General features: G+C 38.2%; 1 protein-coding gene across 2 annotated transcripts in view; it reads right to left on the bottom strand.

Annotated features, from left to right (window-relative positions):
- Positions 1–26,116, bottom strand: part of SHC3 (SHC adaptor protein 3) — a 103,993-nt gene that overhangs the window by 53,630 nt on the left and 24,247 nt on the right. The window contains exons 2-3 of one of the 2 annotated variants that reach the window (XM_027790083.2): positions 12,991–13,078; positions 11,933–12,094 (exon numbers count right to left, since the gene is read on the bottom strand). In XM_027790083.2, the coding sequence (XP_027645884.1) occupies positions 11,933–12,082 (150 nt within the window). In that variant the 5' untranslated portion in view covers positions 12,083–12,094; positions 12,991–13,078. Of the gene's footprint in view, positions 1–11,932; positions 12,749–12,990; positions 13,079–26,116 lie in introns of those variants that run through there. The other variant, XM_005239832.4, reaches the window with a different exon arrangement.

Raw genomic sequence — 26,116 nt, 5'->3', positions numbered from 1 at the left:
GCCTTGACCCTCCAGCTGTAAATTTATCATCACAAATTGCTCCATAAGACAAGTGAACCAACAAAGCTTCTGAACTAGTACAAACGATGATGGATATGATGTCAATTGCATTTGTCTTGGAAATAGGTGGTTTGCTTCTTCAAAAATGAGTGAGAGGAGAACTGAGTTCTCCCAGGAACTCCTCCAACTTTGGCCAGCATCTAGCTCTTTCCCATTTCTTCTGGGCTTCTGAAGTATAAAAATATTTCAGATGTCCCTACACATGTGGACTTCAACAATTCTTAACTGGTGAATGTTACCCTACTCTTTCAACAAGCTGCCTTATCCTATTTGAACACAAGGGTCAGGTTTGCATAACTAATAATAAAGGAGGCAAACTCATGTGTTTTCTGCATGAGATCAGTACCTCCCAGAAAGTACTTCTGTGATTTATACACTTTCATTTGTTAATTAACACATTATTTTTAATATTATTCAAGGCTATTTTGGCAACTTATAATGTTTACTGTGTATTGCTTCTCTATTTTATTCTTTGAACTGAATGCTTGGATTTTCAATAACAGGAATGGTGCTAAAACTATGCTATTAAACTGTTTTGGTAAAAGAGGTAACCTTCATAAGCTCTTGATTTAATTATCATAGTAGAGTTATAAAACATTTTCATAAGAGACTGCAGGGAAATAAGACTTTCTTTGTATACCTATGCCTTGATATATTTTGATTCACTGCACCAAACAGAAAGAGTGTTTGTTTAGCATCCAGAGTACAAAATAATAAAAAGAAAGGTCACGTTTTAAAATTTTCACTGCATGACTGTGAGTCACTGCATATTTGCTAGACATCTAACTTTAATCATGTAAATCCTTTTCCAGTAAATTTGCTGAAGATTTTCATATGTAAAGTCATAAGTAAAGCAAGACTGACTTCCAGAGGGATGCTGGAATCAACTATAAAACAAAGTGCCCATCATTGACTAATTAAGACTGAAAGGCTGTGAAACTTTTTCATCTAAATAAATTCATCCTAAGTCTAACCCACTGCTAGCAGAAAAAACAGCTTCTGAACAAAGGAAGGCAACTATATTGTTCTATTTCACATGCCTTTGTTGCACTGAGTTGCTTAAACGATAAAAAAGAATCAGTCTGCCTTAACATGACAAAAAAAAATAATTATATGCACCGACTTTTATTTTCTCTGTATTCTGTAAATGCATGTATTTTTTTATTATACACAGATCTTGAAACCCTATATATTGACTTCAAGTATGCACAAATGTACAGTGTTGCTGTTATTAAAAATGCTTATCAAGAGTCCTTAAGTCTAAAAATTGCTAATTTTTTATTATTTCTGAAATGCAATATATAAATGTTTATAAAAATACTAGTTTTGGCAGGTACCTGTATATATCTTTTAATAAACTGACAAATATGGATATATACAAAAAGAGATCAGGACTTTTCAACACTCAGAAAAAGCTAGGAATAGGTTATTCCTTTTTCTCCCACGGAGATCACAAAACCTGTAAAGACCTTCTTCAGCAGCTAGGGATTCCTATAAACAAAGATACCTTGGAGAAGATGAACACCTGTTGAATGCCTCCAAATCTAATTAACAATAAGGCACAGAGAAAGCACAGCATTTGCGAAAGAGAACATACTCATGTGCCACCAATATCAGGACAGAAGGTAGAACAATACTAAACAATACTTTCCATGTCTGTTAACACATTTCTGAAGTATGATGAAGATTTTACACAACTAAATATTATCACTTGCTGGGGAAAGGAGATATCTGAAGAAAAGGTGTGCAACAATGTGCAATATTTTCACTGTATTTCAGATTATAGTTTCCTTTTGTTGTTAGAATGTATTTTCACTTGACTTTAGTATAATACACTGTATTTTTTATTCTTTTCCTGTATCAGAGTTGCAGACAGGAGTAGCTGTATAAATCTCCACACAACATGAGAATATGGGGCATCTTACCAGCAGGAAAACAAAAAGTCTATCCCATAAACCTCTACAAGAAAAGAAGAAACCATTCTATTTGGGACACATCTACAATTCTCACTACATATTAATAGCAGTTTTACATTTGTCCTCTGTGAAAGCATTCTGGCAGCATCTCACAGTCAAATCATACAGTAACGATTCAGAACACCTTAGGAAAAAAAAGAGAAAAAAGGAAAAGGATTCAGCTAGGGGAAGAATATATTTTATCTTACCTTGAAAAGCAATTACTTAAGTCAACTCTAAAGTCTTATTCTTGCTAGTAAGGGGATAGATACCACTGAGAAGAAAATTTTGCTTCTGACAATTTTCTAATCTCCGTCTCAAATGGGATTGAAAACAACACATCTCCAAAGAAAATACCTTTTCCTTATTTCTTACTCATATGTGAATGAATAAGATTGCCAACATCACACTCAAAAATATTCATGCAGTACAGATGCCAAATGGACTGGACTTCAGTAAGATGCCACAAAAATCCCATATCAGTAATTTTACAAGTACAGTATTTCTTACATTCTTATTTTACAGATGTGTGTTTTTGCAGACAGAAACTCAGAAATGCTAGATCAAAAGTGCACACACGGGACAATGATTTATTCTATTATTCTAAACGTAATCACATTCTGCGTTATGCCTCAATTTTCTGTATGTGCCAAAAGTTTTCTTTAACAAGGGCTACATTTTGAAAAAACTTAGATCTATACTTTTCAGGTTTAATTTTGAAAATATATAACACTAGGTGAATGCAGTTATTGCAGTGTAATATTAATCAGCGTAAACCACTTAGAGTATGCACTGCAGTACCACGGATTAATTGTTTCATTTCCACAGTGGCATACTTTAGTTCAGTGAACACTTTCCAGACTGTTTTTCTTGCTACCTTGAATATACACTAAGATATATTTCCCTTTAAAGCACCATGCAGATTAGTTCAAGCAGCTTATGTTCTACATCAGAATTCCTTTAACATAAACATGCAAAATCTTATGCAGCCAAAATATTATGCTTCAATAGTTGAAAATCATAATTAAACATTTGAAACCGTAATATGGACACTGTAAATATATCTATTTATTAAAGAATTTCTACTACTTCTGTCATTAACTAGAACTGCTTGATGAGGAGTATTATTAAAGCAAGACTCAGAAGATGGAAGACCTGACCGGTCCATTTCCACTATGCTCAACATAAACCTATGCTAAGTATCTGAAATGCTACAGGACTATGATTTTAAAATTGTACGTGTGGAAGTATGATTTAGAAAGGACCCTGCCACTGTTAAAACTGAAAATCTAAAACATACGAGGAAGAGGGAGTCATGAACACTACACATGCATCTGGTCTTCATCACAAGAGTCTGGCAATTAAATCACATTTTTTTCCTGAATATTTATCAATCCTTAACTTTCTTATGCTTTATCTATAGTTACTGGTGTTCGCAGTAAGAGTGCCCATAAGATGACCTCCAATGTGCAGAACAGAGCAATAAGGTGAGGGACATCCCAGGCTGGATTTAAATGATGAAAAAAACTCTAGAAGGACTTCTTGCAGCATAAAGTGCACAAAGAACCCCAGCAGAGCAGCTCCTGGGGGACTGGGGGCACCATCAGGCCCTAATGGCCCCAACCAGCCATGCCTGGGACCCCTCCTGCCACCCCTACCCAAAAGCTGCAAGGTCAGTGTCAGCGTGGGATGGGACCTACAGTTCCTAGCTTGTGCCCTCCTGCCGAGAAGCCCTGCTCTTTGAGCTCCTTGGCAGACATTAATATTTCCCAAGATAGGTTTTATATAATGTTTCTGTTAGTGCTCTCAGCTTATTTCATGACTATAAAATTATTTACAAAAGGTTCAACATGACACAAAGATACACCTTCAACAATCAGCATTTTAAGTTTCCTCTTCCAGAATGGGCCTGCTTGATGTGCAGGCTGCAACTATTCATGTAACTATTGCTGTAACAAATAAATGGATGCATAACAGTCTCAAATCCAGGGGTCATCTACACTACATAATTAACTATTTTAAGTAGTCTCAATCTTGTTTCAACTTGAAAAGTCTACTGCACCTAACTCTGCAGGCTGTGCATCAATTCTACTTCTTCAGGTGCCTCTCACATAACTTACTACTCTTTCTGCCTATCACTGAGCAACCCAAATAGCAACTCGCAACAGTAATCTACAAATACTTTCATAAATACTGCTCACCTCAAGCTCACAACATATACCAGACTAAATCTCTAACATGAACAAAACCTATTCTGTATCTCACTGTATCCAGGGTATTCTTCACAATTCAGATCCTGCAAAACATCCATACATCATACAAACTTTGAGCTTATAAACAATTTATTGTTTTTTACAAAACATTTTTAGGTATGGATTTCATAGGTAATCTTTCTTTTGCGAGTCCCCTGTGGCACACACTGTGTGCTGAGTGACCTTCTTTGGCAACTGGTATAAAGCGCATCACAGAAGACCATGATTCAAAGGTAGCATCTGCTGATCTGGGCAAAAGCTGTCTTTCTGTCCCTTCAAAATTCCTACTCTAATTTCTGTCATGAATGTGCTCAGTTTGCAAACTGAAAATATACTTTCTGACCTGCCTATGCTGCCTACCCAGCTAGAGACCTTTTAAAGCAGCAGACCTCCACTCAGCAGCTTTACAGAGCAGTTGGGTCTGTCTGGTGGAAGAGCACTGCACTTCAGTGTTGTTTAACTATCACCTCTGTCAATAATTTCCTGGACACCCTCAAGAAAATTACTTAAATCCTCTACATCTTCATTTCCTCTTCAGTAAAATCAGAGGATTGATACTTCTCATTAAACAGTGCTTTGTATCAGAGCTTGTAAACAAACATCACTTTGTAGTGTATGAGTATCTAGTAACAACAAACAGTTCCACAGGAGCTAGGTATTATTAATATTATTACTGTTATTAATCCTACAGTAGACTTCATTGCCTTCTTAATGCTGCTGAAATGCACTAAGAGAAACAGGTTCAATGCATCTGCCAGTGCAGCTTGATTTCATACCAGGCCCATGTAAAGCTCATTAACTCTGAAGGTTTTTGTCATGCCTGAGTGTTGTTGAGGGTAACAGTCATCCAGGAACAGGACCATACTAGGGACTGCCTTCACAGTTTCTGTCTCTGACCCAAGAAAAGGCTTTCGGTGGATTCAAAACACTTGGCTGATATGTTTTTACAGTTTATTATGGTGCTTGCAGTGCAGATTCACACTTGTTTACCTCCTTTCAGAAGACTCCGCACAGTTTATCCATCTAACCTTTTCTCTTCATTCCTGCTCAGACTTTTGGAAAAAAAAAAAACAACCCACAAATAAAAATGAATGACACTGTAGCATCTGCATTCAACATGTGGCGACAAAACATGGCCCCTACATTTGGTGGCAAAAGCAGTGTTTCTTAAACATTCTAATTCCTTGGGAAGTTACGGGTACTCTTAAAATGTCCTGTGGTTAACTAAAGTAGCTTGTCTATAAGAAAAGAGAGCAATTCTGTTTCTGATAACTACTTCATCAGAGGCACGCAGTGTCAAACGTCAGTCAGGGTGCTATTGTCCAGAGACATGCACCCCCTTGTACGATTGTTATGCTATTAAGAGCCAAAAATGTGAATTAAGGCATGTTAGTACAACATGTCCAGATGGAAATGGTGTTGAGCAAGTTAAGACAGTATCTTCAGATAAAATATCTTTCTTTCAGTCTTGTCCTTATTATTTAAGGTATTCTTCAATTCCTGTCTTTAATTTCAAGATTTGTTCTGAGATAACAAGAAAGACAAAAATCCCTGTATCAGCAGATATAATGTGATGGTGCTGCGGAAATAAGGCCTAGACAGCTTCTTCTGATCACCTCGTATTATTTTCTTTGCATCTCCCTACACCCTATTTATTTTCACCTTTCATCTTTTTGCTTGCCATTCCTGCCTGATTTCAAAGGGCTTTTTTTAGTCTTTAAACTTCTAGCTGTGACTTGGATTGTCCGAGGCCGCCTTCTGAGACTGAAATCTCTCCTGGCCCCATGAAAGCTTATTTGAAAAATCTAGGGAAATATTTATCACTTACTAAGCAAACACTCCAGATTACCCATATTGAATTGCACCCAATCCCACTCTAAAATAAGTGATGACTGGAAATGTGGTGGCACCGAGCCCCATCATTATTCCCATCACAACTCAGAAGGACAGGTCTCAGACCTGCCTGGAGCAGCCAAAGGTAGAACTGCAGCACATTTCATCATAAATATATAGAATCAAATGAAATATGAATATTGCATGACTACGTAGAACTGTAGAGTCCCTTCTTCCTCTGTGACTATGGAATTTGTTTCATTGCTTAGGGGACTAAAGCACCCTGAGGGAGTGTGAGTAGCTGGGAAGGCTGGCTGTCTCTGGTACTATCGCAGGGCAGATCTGCATTTTATTCCCATTGCAAGCAACAAGAAATTTAATGTTGATATGTTGTGCACTTCAACTTTCTTCTACAAAATGAAGCCAGGCTGCAGCACAAGTATAGCTAGTGTGTTAGTGGAGGCAAGGTTCCTCAATGGGTTGCATGGTTAGTGGACAAAGGAGTGCCCCATCACTGGGACAAAACAGTGCCTTACCCAGCAGCAAAGGCAGACATGAGTTTTCCCTGAGGAACTCAGTACCTCCGTGTTTTCTTTATGTTTGTAGCAGCAGATATTTATATTGGGCACACAGCATTCTTACTGTGACCATTATTTGAAGACAAGAAACCAACAATCCAATTTCCAAGAAAAAAACAGAGAAGGAATTCTGGCTGAATGCAGCTTTACCTCCTAAACCAACCAGTTAAACTTATCTGTGGATTTTAAACCTTAAAATTTTAAATATCTAGTAGGACGGTATAATTTTTGCTTTAAACAAATACAGTTCTGACTTCAACTAGTCAAAATAACATTACCAGTGCCCAAACTGTGTCACTCATGAAATAACCCTAGTTGTGGAATGATGCCAAAGCTTCCAAGGCATTCTGCAAACACTACAAATGTACTGCAGAACAGACATTCATGTTGAGAGTTGAATCCTTCAGCACCGAAATCATTATGTGCTTTGCTTTATATTAAAGGTGTGCAAATGTACAGTAATAGTAGTTGATTCATATAATTGGACTAATATTATAATTAAAGACTCTACTGTATGATTTCTGCTCATAGGATCTGATTTAATTTCTGTGAGAAATGCTCTTTTCGTATCAGTGGGCTGTAGAACGGACCCACAGCGTTTCAGATTCATGGAGTTCAAAACACAGATTTTCAACAGTTCAACAGGCATCAACATAATCCTTTCATAGCTCAAATAACAGTGGAAGAAAATACGAAGGATACTAACTGATTGCAAAGGAATATGGCATACTAGGAGGGATTAATTGCTAAAACCAATGCTGTCTTTGTCACTTACTTCTTTCTCCCCTAACCTGCATGCATGCAGCATTAAAATCCAGGGTGCTAAGCCAGTTTTGTAAGTCTTTTCGCTCTGGCTAACACTGGGTACCTGGGTTAAGGACAGCAGACTGAACTAAAGGGTTAGTATTCAGACCTATTATCACCATACGGCTGCAACACAGAACCCACTCCTTGAAGATGTAAACCTCACTACAACCAGGATGCTCTGGGGCTGTGTTCCTTATTATTAGAATCACATGCATGAAATCATACTGAGTATGTTTTTACTCAGGCCATGTCAAACTATCAGTGAATAACTATTAACACTACTGCAACTTAACTGATAGAAGCAGAATTTTAAATCTGATTTAAAAAAAAACAACCACCAAACAAAAAAACCTTGCACAAATTTTTCTGTAACCAAGGAAGATAAATTTGACATCATCCAAAAAGAGAAACTAAAGCCATGCTGTAACATTAATATTATATTAATTTTTTTCAAAAAAAAAGGTAGATTATAAATTTTAATTTATGTCTACTTAAAGGAGTAAGAAGGAAGCAATAAACCCTCTTCCTTTTTTCTTACTGGATACACTGGATACCTTTCATACAGGTAGGCAAAGAGTACCACCAGAAACCACAAAGCATTGGTATTTTGCTCCTACTTTAAACAAGCAGCAAATCAATTCCAGTTAGAACAGAAAGAAAAAAATAGAAACATTCCTCCAAAGAGCCCTGAAGTCTTCTAGGGGAAGTGTATGTTGTATCTTCTACTATGTGAGCTGTGATTAAGGCTGTGCTTCACTGTCTGGGTTAGTCACTAAAGAGAAAAGTAATTTTGTAAATTCTATGTCTACTTGCAGAGATCTGCTAATATCACAGCTGCCCTGCATATATGCTGAAAGGAATACTATAGTACAGAATAAAAGCATGCAATAAGAGCATGCAACACAGCAATCCAGTTCTTCCTTAAGCACATACTTAACTTCCAGCATATAGGAGTAGCCTCAGCTATTTCGACTAGAATGTTCCCGTAAACAGTGTCATGCAGAAATGTTTGCCTAGCTGAAGCCTTTACTTGGTAATGTGTTTGAACAGCTTCACAAAAGATGTTTATTTTCCTCATCAGATATAAATTGTTGCTATCCCCTCCCAAGACATTAAAGTGTTAAAATGTTAGAGAAATAATTGTAGTTATGATTAAACTCTTTAGATACTTTGCTGTAACATTAAAAACATGCTTTTTACTGAAATATTACTCGCCCTGCTTCTTTTAGGTGAAATTCTTTCCCCTTCCTTTCTTTCAGATACTATCTTTATAACTGTTTTTTAACAGATACAAAGACAGCTCATCAACACTTGTTACAAAGCCCTGCATGAGTTACCTAAAGACAGACATGCATTTGCCTCTTGACTGTTGATTGTGCTCTTAATTAAATGTAACAAAACCCAAAACATCTATGGCATTACCTAATTAACTCATCAGTAGACATTTATCATTGGAAAGAAGCAGATTTCATTAAACCACTTAACTACTGTTACGTTACACATTTTACACTTCTTTATTATAGGTATTTGTTTTTCTGACAAAATGAACATTTATAATCAGTCCATATAGTCATCAGTCCCACTCCGGGGAAAAACACTGAGCTCTTCAATGACTTTCATCACAGCAAACTCTTTCATTTTTTTTCATTAATCCATAATTTGTTAAACTGTTCGCATTAGTGTTAAGTAAAATAACAGTTACCTCACCACTTTGTGTCCCCTAATATGACTGCAGTAATTGTCTTACTTGTTACAAAAATACGGGTTTGTTTTTGTGAAAATTTTCCTATTAAAATAATGTATAAAAACACAATACGAAATCCACAGGGAGAAAAAAAATACAGAACGTGGCAGTACTTTTATGGCTGAAAACAATTCCATTGCAGCAGACCATGAAGATGAGAACACAGTTCCTATTTACCATAGTCCTACACCCATTTGTAAGCATTAGAATTAACTGCCCATGTAAAAAATGGGTAATATGTGAAAATGTGGGGACAGCAATAAAGTAGCAGATTTGTCATACATTGCACATACGAACTTTGTGTCTCTTACTTCAGAATATTCCAATGTGAATTATCAAACTGCTCAGTAGTTACAATTTACCCTATCCCATAGGTAATTTTCATGTTTTAGATGTGTATTAATGAGAAAATAGTAACCCAGTGCACATCTACACACAAAATGATAAAAGATTTGCTGGTTAACAACAAATTAATTTTTGTCTCATTTAACTAATGGCATATGGAATTTTCTGCAAGGCATATGGTACTAATTAAACATGGTACGAGTCCCCCAGATAGTCCATATAGCCATGAGGTATCCAAGGAATGTTTCCCTTCAGTGTACATTATCTGTGTATTGATTTGATGGTCTGAACGCATAAAAGCCCTGGGAACTAACAATGTTTAATGATGTGGGAACTGCACTTCTATTCTTATCTATGTGAATGCTGCAGTTGCTGAGGAAAATTCTGAGACACTTAATGAACAGACAAATTATGAACTAACCAGGACCACTTTATTTTCATTCACTCATTAACCACTGATTTTTATATTTATTTTTAACCTTTGTTTTTACATTTAGTGCCATGTTCTGTGACTCCACATGACAGAGAGCGTGAAGGTAAAGATATAACACTATTTTTCTAATACAAGCAATAATCTAGATTCCATACATTTTAATGACATTAACAAACACCTAAAATGTAAGTTGTATGCTGCTTACGATTTATTTTGAAAATTCTAATAAACAATGTGTATACATACACTTTCATGTATTTGACACCAGCTGCACTGATTACAATACTTGTTCTACTATCTGTGTTAGATATGGGTTAATTATTAACTTTAACTCTAAGTCCACTTGTATATAATTTTAATTCTCTTTTCAATTCAAGGATATCAGCTTCCTCTGGCATACAGAAGGTCAACCACTGAAAAAATTAAGAAAATGAATACAGTGTTTGTTCTGCTTCATAACGATAGCTTCAGGTAAAACAAACAGCAGCAGTGAATTCTCACAGTCATTATCTGCCTACTTGCAGCATCATATGCAAACTAAAAAATAAAATATTTGAGTTCCCTGAGCTAATGGGGAAATGGTAAATGACCTTCATTAACCAGAATATTTCTGTGCAGAAGAACAACAGGGTCTCAGCACCACTATACATAGCATCAGTGGGTTTTTTTTTTATTGAGACACTTCTCAAACAGTAACAGATCAGCAGTTTATGTTCTGAAAGGTAGCACTGACTTTTTTTGTAGTTCCAGTAAATTTCAGATTAGTAAAAAAAGACAGTACAATTTCAATAGTGCTCTGAATTAGCCAACTTACTCAGTCTACCATCACTTGCAAAATGTACCATCACCACTACAAGAAAGAAATGAAAACTGCTTCCTAGTGCTCCAGCTGTTAAATATGCACTGTCCTTTTGATGAGACTTGAAAAAAACTGGCGAGAGTTAAGGAACAAGGCTGTCACTCAGTTTTAAAACATCCTGATATAAAGTCATACTGCGACTTTTATACCCAAAATAAATCAAGATTAAAAATAGACTTGTAATCTTATTAATAGTCTCCTACAAAACAGTTTAACACTTAAGGTACAAAAATCACTCAGCAAATAAAACACTGTGATTGAAGAACAAATTCTGGACAATAATGTTATTTTTACATTTTCTGCACACTGTGCTGGAAGGTGTAACCAGAACCTTACCCAACTACAAAAACACTGCACATACTCTTCTCTCAAAGGCTCTAATTTAACAGATTATTTCAAAATACTTTCAAAGCATATGGAAATATTACCCTGTAAACTTAGGATATTCTTCTCTTGACATGCTCTATCAATGAACTGAAAAGAGCAATAACATTTGAGGTGGCTGAATTCTCGTTATGTAAAACAAGCTGCATTTTCCTGTTCTACCCACAACAGTATTTCTATTTGTGGAACACAGTAAGAATTGCGCTCTGTGCCTTACTGCTTTAAGATTTCAAATACAATTTTGCTTTAAAAACACACATGTCCTTAGAGGTATTTTCAAACCTCAAAAAATATCATGCAAGATTAACAGTTCTTCACATATCAAGGAGACTTTCTTTCCTCCTATGTATTGCACCAGACATACTGAAACCTATCCAAGATATATACAGTATGACAGATTACAATGAAAACCTAAATTCAGCTAAACCCAGCTTTTATCTTAGGAACAGTATTTTTACACAGTGTACAACATTACCTGACAAAGAACCTATCTGCAGGTTTGCTCTAATTTAACAAAGTAACCAAGCTTGCCAGCCCTGCCCTCCTGCATTTGTATACCATGCACTATGCACAAAAAAAAGAATATACAAATAGAGATCCTTTCAGCCTGTCTAGTCTGTCACCAAAACCAGCAGAAATTTTTTCATTGATAAAAACAGAGAATGGAATAAATCAGACCAACCTTCACAATGTACGTCACACCAGGTCCCAGGATCTTCTCACTCGAGTGCAGCCATCCTTGAGAGGGTTTATTGACAAAGCTGCTACTTTGATTCCAGTCTTCACCTCCCGGGTGCGTTTCATCTGACCGTGTTTTTTTCCCCATACTCATCTTGCTCACGTCCTGCTGAGAACACGAAGTGGCAGAGACAAGGTTACATGTGTTGTCTGAAGCCCCTGCTGCTGAGCTAGAAGCACTCGAGCTTCCCTGCAACCTGGAGACAGCAAGTTCCTTTACTGCAGAGGAGAGGTTTTTGATACCCAAAAGGCTGCCTGTGTTAGAGAGTTTCAAGTGGGACACTTTATGGATGAGGTTACATAGGGTGGTGGGTCCATCTTCTTGGTCCTTGTGGGGAACCTCTGGTGAGACCAGGTACGAAGATGCTGTTGAAGTCGTAGCAACTGCTGAGACCTTGCTGTTCATGGACAAATTGTGAATAAGATCATCAACTGATGTCACTGAATCATTCCTGAAGCGGTTATACTTGGTACGTTGAAGCATGCCCTTCTATCTGGTTTCCTGCATATGTTCTGGCAAACCTGATGCCAACACAGGAGATGTCTGTGCTAACATAGCAGGCGATTCATAACAACACAGACGGATAACAAGATTTTGGGGTAAAAAAGAGTATAAGGAAGAACAAGAAAAAATATATTTTTAAGAAATTTCTGATGGTTCCCCGTTAAGGTTGGGTGAAGTAACAGTTTTCTGTGACAGAGATCCCAGTCCTGCTTAGAGCTGCCAACTCGCTCACAGCAAAAGCATGACTCACACAAATGAGAAGGACCCTTTTCAACAAAAGGCTCAGTGAACACTGCAAATCACTTCCTGTAGCAAAAAAAAAAAAAAAAAAAAAAGAAAAAGAAAAAAAAAAAAACCATCCACCCACTTAGAGCATGCTAGCACCAATCAATTCTCAAATTTCCTTTTCCTATCTTCTCAAACAGGTATTTCCTTCCAACCTTTAATTCCTCCTCCCCACCCCCTCCCCCCACCCTTTTGGTACCAAAGGCAATTACCTTTAAAACTGAATTAACAGCCTTTATGAAACACCACCACACTTCATTCTTCTGTTTAAATGTTCTTCCACCTCACATATTTGGGAATCTATAAAGAAGTCACAATTAGATAGCAAATACCTGGATAATTACACATATATACACCCCCTCCTGCCCACCCCCCCCACACCCCCTCCAGCAAAACACAGGCACCTTAAAGGTTTTCAGAACAGATGACAGAACTAAGGAATATACACATTTTCTTCCACAGAAGCAGTCTAACAGACTTTACTAGTGCCTTTGTGTCAATGCTGTCTCTCACAGAAACTGTTACATTCAATTTCTGATATACAGAGAAATCCTTCTCCCCTGTTACTCTACAACAACCTTCTATTTTAATGCAGGAATTACATTAAGTACCTATGTGTAAAGAAAAGTATTTTTCTGATGCCCAACAACAGGCTTAACAGATGTTTTTTCTTTCACCACTGATACTCACTCTGAAGAAAAACAAGAATAATATCTTCAATTCACTGGAATGTTTTATTTAATACTGAAAACCTGAAAAAAACCTAAAAGAATATTCAAAAGTCCAGGCAGCAGCAAACTGACATCCTGCAGTGAAAAATAAAAAAAAAATGCACCAGATCTTACTAAACATAAATGTAAGCCACAAACACTTGATCCGAGAAGTAGCAAGACATGCAGAAAACAGATATTTCATTTCTCCTACATTTTTTTTTAAATACAATATGTGTACAGCATTGTGATACACAATGCCCATCACAAGCCATATGGCTCTTTTCTAGAAATTGATCTTCCTTGCAAAACATTTTTTGGATGTAGGACAATATACTGCATTATAAACAAAATCAGACCAGAGAAGTTCTATAGTGCAGTTATTTTTCTAAACAAATTACTAACTGCAGCACAATTTAAAGGAAAAATCCGATGGAATTCCTTCCCTCTCCCATGACTAAAGGCTGCAGTATACAAAGTGCAAATACAGTGAAACAACCAGCTCAAATACAGGTATTTAATTAGTATATTCGTGACACATTAAATTAAGTCAGCACCTCTTATCCCAGCAGTGATGAGTAATGGCAATATCCTAGTCAGTGTAAAAGCAGGTTTCTAGTGATCTGCAGAATAGCCTTTCATCACCACACTGCGAACTTGCTATAGCATCCACAGAGCATTCATTCCTCTCTTCATCCTCCTAGCATAGCAACAGCAAATATACACACGATAGCCTATTTTTATGTGTCTCTACTGCCCAGAAAACCCTATTGTTCCCAAACGGCTCTCTTCATTAGAAGCGGCTAGCGAAACTGCAAAATGTGAATGAGATTCTGTGTGTGTGAATGAAAGGGCTGGCTAGCATCCCCACATTTCTGTGAATGAAGCGAGGCCTCGCAGCCTCTGCCAGGCAATCCCTTGGGTGCTCACCAGCCCAGCCAATACCAGCCAGCTTTGATGACTCATTCAGCAAAGCCTTGCTAAATAGTGGAAGATCCCATTTCGAGCACAGGCGGCACCTTTTTTGCAGCAGCACCAGAAAATGAAGCCCGCGTCTGAGCAGAAGGGGGCGGGTTGCAAAGCCCCTGTGGAAGAGCAGGTGTCGCTGGAGAAATGCATGGGGCGTCCTCAGGGGCGGCAGGTGAGGAAAACCGGGGAGTCAGGTCTGGGTATCTCCCTGAAGTGTTCATTCAGCCGGTTCATTTACATCCAGGATGGGAACATGAATGTGCACATTTTGTTTGATGTTCAATTGCTCTCTCTGTGCACCAGCAGATTCACAGATTTTACAGGTTTGACTCCAGAGACCCCCGATACAAAAAAACCCAAAAACCAAAGAGACCGACCACAAAAAAAAGCCAAAAATCTTCCAAAAACACCAAAGAAACAAAAAACCACAAAGCACTGCTTGAAAAAAAAAATGCATATACATATTTACTCTATTAGCAGAGTAGATATTTAAAAGCAATATGATCATCTGAAAGAGAGGCAGATGGAAAGCTACAAGATAAAAGCTTCCCAGAGCACTGCAAAAGGATTAATTTCTGACATGGCTTTACTGGACACAGAAACCCTACCAAGATATCCAATGGATGTTGAGGTCTCCTGGAAATCTGACATCAGACACTGAAAAGGAGTAGCAGCCACTGAATTACCCACCGCTTGAAACCTGGTGCTCATTTCAGTGTTTGACTGGGAACTGGTCTTTACGAATCTGGCCCTAAACTGGGAGAACTGAACATTTTAAAACCTTGCCTTTTGTAGTTCTTGGGACTAGAAAAAGTAGTTGATTTTGCCCTACAGGCAGCAAGTTCAAATCCAGCTCCAGGAAATAATGAAAGAAATTAGGGGACTTTGTAATAGGCAGAAACTGGACTTAAAATTAGGATTCTAGCTATTCTAGGGAATTCTAGCTATTCCCAGAGCATTTTAGTGTCTCTGGCACCTCCAACATGCCTGTAGCTCACACACTGACTATACGATGCCAACCTTAAACAAGCTTGTAACTACTAATATTATAGCACTACTGACATTCGAACCGCCGTATCTCTCTAATCTCTCTATCTGCACCTATGCTAGGTCAGCTAGTAAAGTGGATCCAACTTGAAAATTAGTCTTTTGCTTTTCTTTCCACAGGGATATGAGCCAGACACTGCCACCATAAGTAACAAACGTCCGCCAAACAATGAGTTCGTTGTTGCCTCTAATAAAATGGCGGGTGGAAATCCAATGTTGATAAACGCAAAATAATGCATAATCCTAGCAATACACGCACAGTGAGGGGCTGTACACTTCCTCTAAGTACAGTTTTTCTTACAAACTACTGGCAATTTTGGCATCTCTAGCCATTCACTCTTTTTCAGATTTTTGCTCCGTTGTTTTTTCAGTTCTGTTTTATCATGGATCCTCCTCTGACCCTGACACAGTCTGTGTCTCATGTGACTGTTTCTCCTTTTCTCCCTCCAAGCAGCTCTCAGGGGCTTATCCTTGGTGCCACCTGTGTCTCCTTCTGTATCTTTACCTTTGCAGCATGTATTTCAGAACCAAGTAAGTTCTATTAACAGCAAAGGGTAGGGGGAAAAAAAAGATACTGGGGGGGGGGGGCAAGATTAGAGGGAGGAAAGGGGAGAAATGACACTTTTGTTTCCATTGTCAGGATTCAGTTTAAAAGGATTTAAATTGCTGCAGATGCAAAGGTAGGAGACATTCTCAATACACAACCTAAATCAGGTGAGATGGTGTGACCACCATCAAGAGGAAATGATGGCAATGCAACTGCTGCATTCCATGGGCTGTAATAGGAAACTCTGCCACATGCAAAAAAGATGACTTTTAGTGACCTATGTTTAGAGAAGTATTAACTATATAATCAGGATCAGTAAAAATACCTAGTTCCAGTAACACACTGTGGTTAAATATGTACTCTATACAAGCAAGTGCTAGAAACTGTCAAAATTCAGCTGAAAGGCTATTTGCATTTCCACAGCTTCTGCCCAGTGGTAGTAAAATTCCTTGTGGACTAAAGAGAATTTAAAAAAAAAAAAGACAGGCTGAGAGAGGCATTGTTCAGCCTGGAGAAGAGAAGGCTCTGAGGAGACCTTATAGGAGCCTTCCAGTACCTAAAGGGGGCCTACAGGAAAGCTGGAGTGGGACTTTTTACATGGGCACGTCATGATAGGACAAGGGGGAGTGGTTTTAAGCTAAAAGAGGATAAACTTAGATTAGATATTAGGAGGGAATTCTTCACTATGAGGGTGGTGAGACACAGGAAGAGGTTGCCCAGAGAAGCTGTGGATGCCCCATCCCTGGAAGGGTTCAAGGCCAGGCTGGATGGGGCTTTAAGTAACCTGGTCTGGTGGAAGGTGTCCCTGCTCATGGCAGGGGGGTTGGAACTAGATGACCTTTAAGGTCTCTTCCAGCCCAAACCATTCTATGATTTTAAAATGAGCATATTTTAATTTTAAATATAAATATTATATTTGAATTATTTTATTATTATATATAATATATACTTATATATAATTATTATAATATATAAATAAATATATTTAAAAATCATTAAAAGACAATGACTTTGGGGAAAAAAATTCAAACTGAATTTGGGTTAGCTAATTTATAAGAAACAGTGAATATGTCAGACAAACTTAAATACAGATGTTGGTATCAGTTTTAATTTTAGCACACAAAAAGCAGCCACAGCATTGTCTAAACTCCCAAATTCTTGAACTCTGATTTAGTGCTGAAGTCTGATTTAGTGGTTAACTATCTGTTAAACAAATATGTACACAGAGTCTAGGTCAAGCTGACCCTCTAGAGTTGTCAAGAATGATGAATGAAGGGACTTCTAATCAAGGGAGTCAGCCTTGGGAAAGACAAAACAAAGAACATCCTATGTTCAAGATGCAAGCCATATGTACTTAGACTATCTTGTTCATACTAAACTCTGGTTAGTCAGCCCTTACCGTCTTTAGCCTTGTCCTAGAAGTGAGCTACCTTCATTATGCTACTAAAATCACACCCCCTAAGGGAAAGACCTAGGCTCACTAAAAGACCCTTCCACAGAGAGCGTGTGTAGTAGTGAAATAAGTTAGGTAATGCATATGCAATTGTATAGCAAATCTTCTATACGGATCTGCCCTCTGGGTAGGGAAAGTGTGGTAAGATTTTTTATATAATGTTTGTAGCTTTGTACTGCAGTATGCTAGCTTTGTTTGCTAGCATCCAGACTTGCACAACTCTGTAATAAAACAGTATCTCGCCTCAGTGCAGAAGATTGGCTTACTGCACACTGGGAACAGACTTGCATTTCAGAGCAACAATAGGGCCATCGTAGTTGACACTCCTGTTTACAATAAGCCCTAAACAATTAATGCCACTATAATGCAGTAAACCATCAGGAAATAGGATGCTATTCCTCACATTGTAATATGATGGACATAAGTGTTAATGCTCTGCTTTAGTAAATTCTCTTGTAGGATCTTTAATATCACAAATGGTCAATTCCTATAATAATAATAATAATAATAGCTTTTCAATAGTACAAAGGCTTCTAATATCCTGTGGGGACACTTCTTAATTAATTGACAAGGGAAAATACCAGCTTTCTTCGCACGAGCTAGATATATACCAGCAATCTTTTATCCATGCATTAATCAGCTTAATCCAGCTTTATTTATGCGATACCTCAGACGATGTAGTTACAGACAAGCAAGATAACATCAAGACAAGCTAAAAAGCATTATGATCTAACCTCCTTATGAAGGTGTGTAGCTATTTCAATAAAAAAATATTTCTAAATAATTTACCTATTCTGTTTGTACATACTTAATACATCATACTCTGTCTACCTCTGTGTCTCTGATACTTCTGCACACAGAGCTCAGTTACATGCTCCTGTGATTTCAAGAGAGACTCACTGCATAACTGACAGAAATATTGAAAGACACTGAGGTTTCCATCAGTGTCATTAAAAGGAGCTATGGCTATATACCTCTACTTCAAAATATTTTGCAGGAAAAAACCATAGGGCTGACATCACTTACTTTTTTTTTTTTCTCTCCATACTGGGTGTTTGCATCAGACCTCAGTTTACTGTCCTATGCAAAAAAGACCCCAGCCACCATAAAAAAACCACAAGGCCTGTAGACAGAGGGTATGGTTCTCCACTAGCACACAAGCATGCCCTGCCCTCCCGCCCACCCCCCCACTCCCCCCGACCCTTAACAGATTCTAGTTGATTTATTTTGACAAAAACCTGCTGTAAAATGCCCCCATCTCCCTTTCATTCTCGCCCCTTCTCTCTCACCCAATCAGTGTTTTGCTGTTCCCGTGGCAACCTTATTGCTAAGGGTGGGCTGCACCAGTAAATGGGAGCATTATCTCCGGCTTTGCAAGTTATTTCTCTGGGAAACCATACTGCTGGAAGTATTACTGTTCAAAACCAGTGATCATTAATCATTAATGATCAACTTCCAACTTAATTTACATCAGTGGAATATAAATCAAGATCTGAAATACGCCTACAAATTTCTGTGTGGATGCTTAGGTTTTGAGCCAGAAGCTGACCTTAAACAAGAGGGACATTTTTTCTGTTAGTTGAAAATACTGAAACAATTCTGTCTTAAGACCTTTCACTCTGTGAAATATAACATGAAATAGTCGGAAGAAAATGAAACTTGTAACTCCTTGTGCTCCATTAGTGGTTCCTGGGGGCCTATTGTTAAAAGTCAACACACTATAAAAGTTCAGAGTAAAGATGGATCTGAGATAATATCCAAATCTGAACATGACACTAAGCTTTTGTAAGGCAGGATCAGACAGGGGAGCGCATTAAATCTGCAAACCAGTACTAAATCAACTTTGTAACATGGGACCTGCTCTTGCGAAACCATAAATTTTTACAGTTAATTCTTGCTTTCTCTAAGCCAGCCCGAGGTGAGAAAGAGAAGTAGCAGCAGTGTAAGCAGGCTGTATATCCCAAGCACAATCTAAAGCTCAGCCATGACTGTGTGGCTGCCTAGATCTGCCACAGTCCTATGCAGGCACTCCTCCCTGCCCCAAGCTACTGCCAGCCCTCTGCACCAGGAGACACACCCCAGCTGGAGCATCACCCTAGACAGGGACCCCGCTTCCCAAAGCAATACCTCCCAGCCATGTTTTCTTCTGTGTCCACAAACTATCACATGGCTGACAAACTGTACTGCACTGTGAATAATGTAATGAGAGGCCCATAACCTTCTCTCTGGTCCTGCAATGCACTCATACTGATGGGAATGTATATACCCAGTTCTTCTGGGTATATAGGCATTAACGTCCAAGTGTCTCCAAGTGTTTTTGTTTTAAAGAATCAAAATAATTGGAGTAAAATAGCAAACTAGTTCACTGACAAATTATGCAAGAACTCTTTTTGCTGTCTTCTTTTGATGGGAAGCTAGTCATTTACTTATTTGTTAATCCAGCATCTTTTTGGTTCTCATTCATGAGATGCATTTAATAATTCAGTTGTTCTCTTTTCTACTTTGTAATAAGGTGCCTATTTTTGTTCTGGTGGTTTTTTTGTTAATTTTGTGTGTGTGTGTGTGAGTACTTTCTTTTTATTCTGTTTATATCTTATTGTCCCTAGGAACAGTTTGCAAAGTTGCTTTAAAAAAAGCTGTATATGAAGTTCTGACTTGATGAGTTTCCTATTGACTTTAATAGGAGTGGAATTTTATCGCAGGTTTCACAGTCTAAATGCAAGTCTGGGAATTTCAATTGTTTCTGAACTTTTGTACAAGATTTCTAGGTAAACTGATTAAAATGTGTATGAGGTATAGATAATTAAAACATGATATTTCATTGGCTGCCATTCAAAAACCATGTTCACTTTTATGAAAATTTAAATTGGTTTATTAATATTTTCCCTTTTTAAATGCAAGCAAAAATAATTTTTTACATATACAGTATGTATATAAATTTACCACCACGAGAAGATTTATAATCCAGTACCCACTCTTTTATTAGAGTAGCTAAATACTGGCAAGAACCGCAATGGAAAAGAAGAAATGCACAGTGCTCTTTTTTGTAGCTTTTGGCATCTGGCAGGGCTAATAGTACGTTGCCTGAGCAGAGAGCAGTCCATTAAAAACATCAACTTTCCCAAATCCATAGGTTCCCCCTCCCCTAATTAAAGGAGTATGATCAAAATGAAAAGAGCCAAAAAACAACAGAGGGTATAAATGGCCACCTTTGTCTTATGTTGCACATCAGACAAAAATTCTGGCAGTATGTGTAAAGATTTTGTGGCAGTAGCAGAGCTGTTCAGCCTGCTCTTGCCCTCCTGTCACTGACCGCATCACCTTTGCTGTGTTGCCATAAAATGTATGCTGTGGCATCTGGCTAAAGAATAACACAGAAAAAATTGTTGTTTTTTTCAACCAGATCAGTTCTGGACGCTGATTCACTAAACAAATTGAACGGAAGGCAGTGCGAGCGTAGGAATAAGCAGTCAAGGGCTATGAAAAGGGAGAGGAAATTCATTAATTGCATAGGCCAGGACAAACACCTAATACCCACTGGCATACTCTTCACCCTGAAACACAACCCACTAACTTGTGCCACCAAACCACACAGATTTTCTTGGCAAGCAAAGAGTTACATGCCGTGCTCTATTTATAGCAAAGCCATTACTGATCAGGCTTGTACTGAAAGAATTCTGGCAATTGTGCCGCAGTGGATAACAGTGCCAGTGGAGGGTTATTCACATCAGCCCTCATCCTGGCAAATCCAGGATGTGGGGTACTTTTGCATTATTTGTACAAATTGCTGGTGTGAGTCACTGTACCTGTCTACGTTAATGCTGCTTGTTATCTGACCTGAAGTGATGGTTAACTTCTTTCTGGGAATAGTCACGAGGAAGAGGCATCCACAGACACGTGTATATGTGCGTGTGCGCAGGTATGCACACGTGCATGTGTGTATTAAGGATGTATCCTTAGGTTGCTTGCCTTTCTTACATTTAAGCCGGACCACCTAGACAGGCAAACAGGGTAGCCAACCTGTGAAAGATCTGGTAATGAAGCAGAGGTGGGTGGCAGAATTTAAATAGCTGTTTAAAGAGCTGTTTACATGATCACTTAATGGACAGAAGTTTACAAATTCCATTGCTAGTAATGTGAGGAAAGGCAAGAAGTAAAACAGCTGCAGATGAGAAGACTGAGAAACTCCTTCTGAAACTCCATGCACTGAAGCAGACCAGAGGAGTGGCAAGAATCCTTCACTCTAAAGAGGACTCAAAGATTAAAAAAAGTTTAGAGTGGCAGCAGAATGGAGAAGATGTGTGTGCTGTTCTATAGTCATCCACAGCAACTTGTGCATTTCTTTGCCAAAACAGAAGTATATAGTGACTTTCTCTAGGTACCCTCATAAAATCTGGGGGTTTCTGCTCAAGCAAGACAAGCCCCTGAGAAGCTTCAGTACAATTAAGGTTGAGAAAGTATGGAAGCCACTGATATTATGAAGGTCAGCAGTTCTCCAAAGGACTTTGGGCACGTGAGCGAGGACAAGATTTCAGGTAACAACAAAGACATGTAGTAAGGATGTACAGGAGAGAGGCTGGAGCCAAAAACTTGGCCAGAGATTGAACAGACAAGCAGAAACTGAAGCCTACTGGCCAAACACAGCTATTTGATGGGTATCAAGGTCAGAGGAGCTATCCCAGAATGGGAGGAAATGGTCAGCTATGAGAGTCTGTAGCCTGATGGCGCTCACCATATCATGGTGCTTACTGAGAACTGGGCTTCGATGAAGCACTGATGCCAGTACAAAGAGGTGGAGGAGAAATGCCACTGGCAGAGACAATGACCCCAGCTCTCTGTTCCAGAAGGAAGAAAGAGAAAAAGGATACTGAAGCCTCCACACAGCCTGAGAAGGCCTGCTACAGTAGTAAGTATAGCAGAAGGAAAAATCCTGCTGATGCACTGAAAACAACCAGCCTTACTACCTGCTGGCAACAACAGTGCTGTTATCTCCGGGTCATTCAACAAGCGACGGCACACCTGCAAGACTAACCGAACACTACCACTACAGTCAACATGTTAGCATTGTATAAATGTTGATTGTCTGCTGTTATTATCCACTTCAAATAGGAGAGGAAAGAGTAAGGATCTATACTGTTATGAAATTATTATATGTAGTGAAGCAGCTGGTTAAGCCTCTTCTCTAACTGTTATTACAACTACCATGAACTGCAATTACCTTTAAACTAATATTTAGCACTTTACCTCTCTAGGACTACCAAACAATGCCACAGTGGTGCTTTGTCCCATTAAAGTTGCTAGTCTACCCAAGCGCAAGAAACTACTCCAATAGAAACAAGATTTTTCACATAATACCATGTAAATACTAAAAGCCTGCTTTTGCACAGCACCTGACCAACATATGCCTGCCCGGCATACCTAAACTGGCAGAAATCTGTTGTTCAGATGCAAACATTAGGAATGCCATGTCTAGTGCACAACATTTTCTATCAGAAATAAATATACACATCTTTCCTCTGTGCACTGACTCAAATAACAATGTGAATGTTCACAGACCACCATGACAACAGCCAATGTTCCTGGACTGACACTCTTTCTTACCTTGCCAATACTGTTTTCATTTTGTTTTAACATGTTTGGTCAAAACAAAAGTTTTTAAATAAAAAGCTAAATAATATTATGCTAGAAAAAAACTTCATATATTCACAAAAAAGCATAAATTGTGTTTAAATGCTTTATACTACATCTTTGTAATTCCTTCTAGCACACAGACCCTTTCATCATATGCACACACCAAGCATTCCACACAATAAACTTTCAGTCACACAGAACCAACACCTGCCCTCTGCTGTCCAAGATGCAAAAGAAGCTGGAAGGAGCTTGTCCTTTCTACAGAGCACATGATCTGTCTCTGGAGCATTATTATGTACGGGTGGCTGCAAATCACACCTCAAAGAGGGAATCCGGAAAATGAAACACTTGTATCTAAATTCCTGCAAGGCTATGTTATGGCAGCAAGAAATGAGTGTGCGCCATCAGAAAGTAAGACCACAGTTTAATCCTCTTTAAGAGGGTAGCAATGTCCTGCCTCCCTGTCTCGTGTTCAGAAGCATACTGCACAGACCAACAATGCAATTTCAATTGCTACTTTAGCTTCTTGTGCTCCTGAAAGAAAGCAAGACTGTATGTCACCATCTTCCTCAGCTTTGAGGGGGTCCTTTGCAGCAGAAATTCACGTTTCCATCACTTCAGAGAAAGGATGGATATGTAATACCAGGAGAGGTGATACACAGTGAACAAAAGCATGATGCGTGAGCAGTGTAGGGAGGATCATACAGCTCATCTTTCTGTAATTCTTAATTATGTCCACAAAATTATCCTGAAGCTATGAATCAGCAATCAGATCAAAAGGATGACTAAAAGAAGAGGTAAATTCTTCATAACATAGATAGTAACAGTCAAAAATAAAGAGGCATTTTTCTATTCCCCACAACAAATTTTCACTTTTATAGATTAATTTTTACTTCAAGGGAATAAAATCTGAAACTTTTCTGTACAGCGGATGCCCAGAATCTTATTAATAAATAAACAGTAGTTGAACCAGCAGCATATTCATTTGCCACCACCGGAGATTTATTGAACTTCACCAGTATGAAAGTATTCTTTAAGGGCTGTTAAGTGCCTTTTGGAGAAAGCTAATTTTTCTCTAAACCATAATTAATTTGTTTTGAACAGAACTTTGGCCAAAGTAGATTAAAATTATTTGCTAGGAAACTACCACTGAAGTGTCATTTACGTATACACAGTGACTATCAAGTTTATGACCCTTCAGCCTAGTCTCCATTCCTTGGTTACCTCTGTAGCTGCTCAGTAACTCTGTAAGTATCTGTGTATCATTGGTCAATTAACAGTTAATGAAACCACTGACCAAATTCAGCCAGAAACTACAGAGAAGGGAAGGTTTCAAAGATGTTAAGTAATGACACATTTTTCATGGAGTAAGCAGGCAGAGAAAAAGTGAAATTCTACCCATGCCTCCAGAAAGGAAGGGACCGTACTGTTAGCACGTATTTCTTAAAATCTAATTATTTTAATAAACATGTTTTATGTATTATCAGATATATTACCAGCATTGCAAAACTTCACAGACAGTGCCGAAGACATCGGCAATATAGTCAACATGGTTTGCAGGAGTTGTTTTGCTGTCACTGTATTGGAGCAAAAAGACACTTTTCTCTCCACATAATAGCAAAAAGTATTATGTGATAGAACAGTGTTTACATTTAGGAGGAAGAAAGGCTTCCTAACCTAAGTTTGGAGCTTCAGACCACATTTCCCTTTCCACAAAATCCTGAGACTGTTCATATGCCCTTAACCTGTCTCCCAAAATATGGCAACCTACCTTTCACCCATATCTTTGTGTAGACCTGTCGTAAATTCTTAAAATAATCACTCAATAGTACCTTTGCACATCATTGACTTTGGTATACTTGTTTTTATTATGGCTATCTCAATATCTCTCATGCTAACACTCAGTAATTTAAAATCTCAGGTTGCCAAGTTCCATATACCAAAGCAATTAGAACCACTTCAGTTCATCTGTCTCACCACAATCATGATTACTATCACTGATTAGAATACAAAACTCAGGATTCCTCAGTATTTTGGCAAACCTCAACCACTGGACTAGCTGTACAGTTGCACATTCATTTCAACAGCACTAAATATGACACTATGCAATCTGTGGTTTACCAACAGGCTTGAAATAAGCTTAACCCTAATATTTACAGTTAACAATTCCTAGAACAAAAGGTAAAAAGGAACCACTGTCAATACATAAATTTTCACATAACACAGGGGAGATGTCTTCTGTGAATTAATTGTTCACGGGACCACTATGTTACTTTCAAGAAAAAAACGTACTGTTTCTTAAAAATTCAGAGAGGCTGTCACAACTCTGGGTAAATTGCTACTGTACTCAGTCACCCAATTATTTACTGTTTGTAAGCAAAAGCACAAACCAAAACCACCTCACATTACACTTTCAAGTCTGTTCTTAGCATGGGGAGATAAATAAGGTCTGTATCAGGTGTAGATTTTCTAGGTAACTCTCAAGTCCTAAATCAATCATCCAGTGCTGAGCATACTCCTACATTATGCAGCCTAATGATAGAGACAGCTCTGCCCTCAGCTCCCGTGATTCATGCAGTCCAGTCAGATAACACAGTAACATTATTCAGCAGAGCAAGGGTACAATCTACAGGTAAAAACATACACAAATTTATCTGTGCTATTCTGGATCCTTATTTTGGACCCCAGGAGTAACGATACTCTGCTGTTACTGCTAATTTTGATATGAAAGTGTGGAAGCCCTCCCCAAAATAAGTATGAAAAAAAACCCCTCAGTCTGTGCAGGGTACTATTTCCAGGGGGAGCAGAGGGCATGGGAAACGGTAATGTAGTCTAATATTGGCCTTCCTAGCACTGGCATCTAAAATGCAACCACATAACACATAGTTTTAGTAAACAAAATGTTCACATTAAAAATAATTTTATTGTTTCTTTGATTATCTTCATACACTCAGATCAAGTAGACAAAATGTATACATATT

This window comes from Falco peregrinus, chromosome Z (assembly GCF_023634155.1).
Source record: "Falco peregrinus isolate bFalPer1 chromosome Z, bFalPer1.pri, whole genome shotgun sequence".
NCBI classification, from domain to species: Eukaryota; Metazoa; Chordata; class Aves; order Falconiformes; family Falconidae; genus Falco; species Falco peregrinus.
Note: the sequence above shows the minus strand (reverse complement) of the source record. Positions and strands in the feature narration are given on the sequence as shown.